The 6,712-nt window shown below is 42.1% G+C and overlaps 2 gene segments (V, D, J or C); both read right to left on the bottom strand.

The window, feature by feature from the left end:
• Positions 1-812: 812 nt before the first annotated feature.
• LOC110343378 lies at positions 813-1,694 on the bottom strand. The segment is given in 2 exon segments: positions 813-1,375; positions 1,498-1,694. Coding segments are annotated over 2 exon segments (639 nt in total).
• Positions 1,695-5,733: 4,039 nt separating this feature from the next.
• LOC121137770 lies at positions 5,734-6,500 on the bottom strand. The segment is given in 2 exon segments: positions 5,734-6,186; positions 6,285-6,500. Coding segments are annotated over 2 exon segments (477 nt in total).
• Between the last annotated feature and the right edge of the window lie 212 nt (positions 6,501-6,712).

Raw genomic sequence — 6,712 nt, forward strand, 5'->3', positions numbered from 1 at the left:
CCCTTGCTCATGGATTCCCTCCTCCCTCTCTTCCACTAGATTCCCAGAGCTCGGCCTGGTGCTTGGCTGTGGGTCTCTGCATCTGATTCTGATGATTACTGGATAAAGGCTCTATGATAATAGTATTCACCAGTCTGATTACAGGGGTATGCCAGTTTGGGCATCCTTTCCACTATGGCTAGGAGTCTTATCTGGGGTCGTCTTGTGGATTCTTGGGAGTTACCCTGGCACCAGGTTTCTCCCTAACCCCATAGTGGCTCTCTCTGTTAAGTTATCTCTTTCATTGTCCTTTTACTTCTTCCCTCCCCACTTCAACCATCCTGTTCCCTCATGGTCTCACTCACTTCCCCTTTGCCACCCTCCTTACCCCGTTTGCCCTGGAGATCTCATCTAATTTCCCTTCCCAGGGTGACGGCCATCTACTTGTAGACAGATGCCTGTAAGAGATGTATCCACAGACACTTTCTTCTCTCAGCATAATTTTTGTAATCTACTAATGGTTTCCATTTAGTCCTGTCAACAGCACCTCATACCCAAGTATGAGCATCAGCAGTGTATGGGTTTTTTCCTCCGAGATGACTTTCTTCTAAAAGACTTTCATCTTGAGGAATTGGCAATTTCTCTTTCACATTAGGCAAGTAGCTCTTTGGTGACTGGGCTGAATATATATGGATTGTTTTAAAATACAAAATACGTCAAAAGTTCGCCAAACACCAGAGATTTGCCTGTTTATAACATTAGGTCTTTATTGTCCTTAATATAACAGGCCTGTGCTTGTAAGAATCCAACTTAGTTTAAAAATATTGGGTGAGTTATTTTCTATTTTTCCACTGAAGATGAAAGAATTGATCACAGGAAAATATCACAAACTGAATGTTGGGCACGTGTGACCACAATCCCACTCTTGACATAACTGCCAATGGTTTTGTTGGTTTATGGTCAACTTCAGTCTGTGGATGAGGAATGACAGCCATAAACCCACTTCCTACTGTTGCAGGAAGGGAGGGGTGGTTTCTAGACTTGGGTCTGAGAAAGAAAAAATGTTTGTGAATGGAGGGTAGGTGACGTTGTAGCACTGTGTCTCTGCTGCTAGCACAGAGGTACATGGCAGAATCCCCTAGGCCTGCAGAACGGATGTCAAGAGAGCAGAAGGAATTGTTGGGCCTGCTGGATTGGAAGTTATCAGAAGTGTCTGTCTCCCTGTTCAATGTTGTATCATAGTAGTAGAGCAGAAACTTGAGTCCTTGGCTTGGCTTCTGATGGTACCAGTACATGGCATTGTGATTCAGATTCTGAGAACAGCTCAAATTCACTGGTTTTCCAACCCTGGCAACCTTGAATCTTGGGTTCTGTATGACCATTCCATCCACACAAGCTGCAGAGAGAGAGAGAAAAAAAGAAGAGCCTGAATGACTTAAGGTGGACACCAATTTGACATCATGCAACGCAGGCCCATGACCGCCCAAATCAGTGATTTACTTCCTGCTCGGGACTCACCTGCTCCAAGAAGACAGAAGATCACATGAGGAAGAAATATAGGGCCCCTGGAAGGGCTGGAACAGGAGGGAGACATTTGTCTGTTTAAAGCTTTAAGCTGACCTCTGATCCTTGGAGAGGTGCAAGTTCTGAGAGTCCCTGGTCCCTTACAGGAAGACCTGCCTGTGACTTCACTAGGGTGGGACCATTGCTCATTGCAATCATGTGCTCAGCTTACTGCTGGTAGGGAAGTCTAGCTGGGCCACACCAGGTGTGGAGCAGAAACTCACCCTCAGTGTCATTTACTGCTTCTCTGGAATGATTTCAGGGTTTGTTGCTTCTGCATCTCTCTCATGTTCGTCTGGGACTTTTCCATCTTGCGTCCAGTTTTTTCAAGCAGTGGCTTAGAGTCCATCCAGTCACATGTCCTGTCTTCCTGACCATAGACACCTGCAGCCGTATATGAATAAGCTTTCTCGGGACTGTGTTAGATATAGGTGAATTGTTCTTAAATTTGTTCTAGATAATGTCAGTGAGTGGTGTGAATAGCTGACACTATTAAAAATATGTTTCACATCATAAACTTATTTTTGAGGAGGAAAATGTATTGACTAAAAGCAATATATAAAGTCCAATAGCAGTATGAGAAAACAAGGCCCTGGTCCCTCATCCTCTTTGTGTCATAGAGAAGAACCCTGTGCTCTGCTCTTAGTTCTTCTGGTCTCCAGTACCCAGCTGCCTTCCAGAGCCATATTCTCTCCAGACAGAGGTAGAATTTCCTCTACCAGGTTAACCATAGAAATCCTAGACATCCTGGCTCAGGGAACGCCAGCTGTTTAAAGAAGTTGCCACCGCTGACTTATTCAAATTTAATTCACTTGTGGCTTTTATATATTATGGAGAATGAAAAGACCCGAAAGCTCTCATTTCCTCTTACTCCAAAAAGCTGCCTTTTGTCATAGCCCTCTCTGTCATTTAACTGTCTAATAATACCTATTGTTTGTAACACTGAGACATACTTTAGGCTTAATTAAAATAGAAACTAGTGATTAGAGTGTGCTTGAAAGTTCTGGAAAACCGTTGTACAACATAGTGACTGTGATGAATCATACTGTATTGCATGCTTGAAAATTGGTAGGAACGCAAGTCTTAACTGTTTTCACACAAAGAAAAATGAAAGGAAGAGAACGGAATCTATGATGAGTATGTTATTTAGCTTTAAGTAGTAACCATGCCATAAATATACATACATCAAGGTGTTCTCTGAAAATTTTAACGTGTATCATTTTTATCTGTCAGTCATACCTCAAAAATGCTTAGACAATTGAATAAATGAAATAAGAAAAATAAGATGCTTAAGGTAACGGAAATACAAAGGGAACAGTGCCCTATGATAGGAGGTAATATCAAGTGGTCATATTCTCAGATGTCGAATAACTTAATTAAACTCTCACTGACCGTGCTTTGGAGTCAAACAGTTCACCCACCAAGAGCCTGGGTTTCTTGGTAGCTGCCATTTTCCATTATAATTGTGAGATTAAAAAGTGGAAGAATAAATGGGAAGCTTGCTATACATTATGGTCACAAATTACATAGTATAACAAAAGAAAGAGTACTCTGCATGTATCCTCTACCTGTAATTTTAAGTAAAAATGTATGCCTAAAATATTTTGTGCTTATAATTCTAAAGAAGGTAATGGGCAAGTTACAGGTAGGGAATGTATTCATGGTATTGTGAAAAATTTGAATATCCCCACTTATACATAGAAAAAATATCGTGCAGATGGACTAAAATGTCAAACATTCACAATTAGAATAGGAAAATGGGATTTGAATAGTTTGGGAAAATTGAAATTTGAGGCCACTGTCTATTATCCATTTTATTTAAAGCAGTAGTAAATCAATTGGATGATAATTTGAGGTACTAAATCTGATCAGGCTAGGGAAAATAAAAATTTATTTATTGCAGGGCAGGGTGATTTACAAAACATGGACAACAGAAGGGAGGGATATCTAAATCTAAACATTTAAAAAGAACTATTGGATCAAGGTTAATGTATCCTTACTTACACACAAATAATTTCATAGCAGAATTTCTACAGCTGAGATTGCTCTACAAATGCTCTGGACTGGCTGACACACACCTGGAGATACTGTTAGCTATGTTCCCAATTTTAAACTTCAGATCTGATCTAGGTAAAAAGGTTATCTTTAACCTCTGAGAAAGGATGTGGTTAATCCACTCAACCATGGGAATTTATAAGGCATTTGGAAATTTACACAAGCTATAAAAATGTAACCTGGTGTGCCTTGATCACCCCATTTCTATCCTCGCCACCGAGAACCCTACAAACCATCAGTGAATACGTTATGATGCACTGTTCTTATCACCATAACGGAGTGTTTCCAATATGGTTATGAGAAGGTATTTGAAGGTGTAGGCTGACAGTCAACAGTCACAAACCTTCCAGTCCAGCACGTGAGCTAGAATCTTGCTGTTACCCCAGGGTAGCATATACTTGAAAGCAAAATAAAATACCAGAAATGAAAATTTTGACCCTGGCATTAGGAAACTCTGGCATTTGGAATCTCTCAAAACCAAAATATCATCATCCACGTTTTCTTGTGTACTTATGTATTCCAAGGATGAAGTCAAGTGGTTTCCCCTTCCTAGTGAAGGCAGCATGGAGACAGGGTGCTGTGAGTGCTTCCGGATTTGAGAGGGTGGGGTGATGCTGCCTGCATTTGAAGATCTTGGATGGACACAGTGCCTTGGCATCTAGCAAAGAAGCAAGTACCAGTGTCCTCTAGGTCCTCCAGGCCTTCAAGCATACTGTTTACTTCATTCATTCATCCCAGCTGTTTGCTTTTGTATTTCCCAGCTAACACAATATTCACATCAAGAAGACATGAGAACTTGCCTCCATTTTCGCATTATTGATACTCACCATTGCAGGATATTTGATCCACACTGTGAACCCCAAGATTGTGTTATTTTTGTAGTGTGGCCCAGTTCTGGCACACACCTTTAATCCAAGAGCTCTCTGCTTGAATGTTGTGAACAGGATTAAATCAAGTCAACCATAGGTCAGGAGGCAGAGCAAGCAGGTAGTTCACACACACACACACACACACACACACACACACACACACAGTGTATGACGGTGTCAGGAGGACAGAAAGATAAACAGGAAGTGGATGGGAAGGACATTCAGTTTCAGGAGTTGGGTTTGAGACAGCATAGGGGAAAAGCTTTTTTTCTGGTACATCAGTGGAGGAGAAAGGTCAGCTAGGTGCTTTCTCTGCTACTCTGAGCTAGCAGGTTTTCACCCCAGCATTTGACTCCCAAGTCTTTATTGATAAAATGGAATGATTGAGATTTTTGTTAAAAACAATAGTGCACAATGACTAGAAATTTTTGGAGGGGAAGTGATACTGCAGTTGAATCTTAAGAGAGGATCTGAGATTTGCTGGGGGACATGTAAAGGCATGTATGAGATGGGACCTAAGAATCTCACACTCATTTAAGATTGCTGCTGTTTGAGAAGGGTATTAGATTTAAAAAAAAACGAAGACTAGATTTGCAAGCAACAATACTAGGACTTAAGTTTGGTCTAATATTATTTGGTAGAACATGCCGATGTACATCAGATTTCCTCTGACTGCTTATAGCAGATCTCCTTGTATTTCTAGCTCTGAACCCAAGGAGATCACCCAGTTCAGTCCCAGGTCCCACACAGCCCACAGCCTTAGACGTATCCAGGCAGTAGGGTAGAGTATAGGGTGGCCATAATGCTTCCCACATTGGAGGCATAAAATGTGAGGATGGAAATAAATACCTGAGATTATCTGAAAGACATAAGTGAACAGGTGAGGACACGATGCCAAGTGAAAGTGTCATCACTCAGCACTGGAAGCCCTTAAGGAAGCTGGGTGTTTTAAGGAGAGGAGATAAAATCAGGTGGGGAAGCCATAAGGCAAAGCAGCAAGGGATGATCCTTCTTCCTGTACTCAGTCTTCCGCTCAAAAAACATACAAACAGCTCACCGAATGACACATACACTTAATCTTAGACTCATTCACCCTTGTGAAAAACATGTGAGGAACCCCATGAACCAACTGCTCACCCACTGCCCCCACCACCACCACATACCTTTCTCCACACACACACCACACACACACACACACACACACACACACACACTTTCCTACAAGATGTGTTTTTTTTAAATGTGATGCTCATTAGCATAAGTTCTTGTCTTCTCTAGGAACACAGAAGACATTAAGCCCACATCCTTCCTGTTCTGAGAACTCCCCAGGAACACCTCTGAGAACTGTTTCTGGGAGATGGACAGGGAAGGGAAAGCATATAGGGTTTCTGCCCCAGTTGGATGTGATTCTGTAGCTCTGTGACTAAGCTGCTGGCACAGAGATACACAGCTGAGTCCTGGGGCTGTGCTGCCTGGATCATCAGAGTGGAGAGCTTCGAATTGGGCATCTGAGCTGAGAATCGTTCCTTGGGCATCCCTTTGTCATCTATAGGAGCCTGGTTGCGAAAGAAAATCAGGAATTCCATTCCCTGCATAGTGGTCTGCTTGTACCAGAAAACACTATCGTGTCCTGAAATTGGTTCACATCTCAGAGTTGCTTCTTGTCCTTTCTCTGTCACTTTGGACCTGGGTGTTTGGGTAACGCCAGCAACTGTTGGTTCTGAAAAGAAACAGAAAGTAGAGAATAAAAAAAAATGTAATTGCAACCATAACAAGCAGTGTCCAAAACTGCAGATTCTTTTATTTCCAGAAACTCACCTGCTCTCAAGAAACAAAGGACCATGCTGAAAAGGAGCCTGGTGATCATAGCAAGATGAGGCAGTGGCTTTACTCCAGAAACCCCACGTAAGTCTGAGAATGCAGACTGAAGTCCCTAGGACCTCTGTCTGCCCAAGGTGGAGCATGGCCTGCTGGTAACATCAGAGGACCTCATTTCAAAAGTGAGCACCGATCCTCTACGGAAGAAAAACTGAAATAAACAATTGCTGCACTACACGAGTGGGTGGTACATCCAAAGACTCAAAGCACCCCTGCAGATAGTTATTTCCTGAAGCCTTTGGGAGTCTGTGACTGTCCTATCCCCCACTCTCCACATCACGTATCACATTACCTACTGACCTACTGGACTCTTCTTCCTTTACTAGTAATGCTTAATTACTCGTTGAAAATTTTATATATGTTTTCCA

Source organism: Mesocricetus auratus, unplaced genomic scaffold, assembly GCF_017639785.1.
Source record: "Mesocricetus auratus isolate SY011 unplaced genomic scaffold, BCM_Maur_2.0 Super-Scaffold_100694, whole genome shotgun sequence".
Taxonomy (NCBI): Eukaryota; Metazoa; Chordata; class Mammalia; order Rodentia; family Cricetidae; genus Mesocricetus; species Mesocricetus auratus.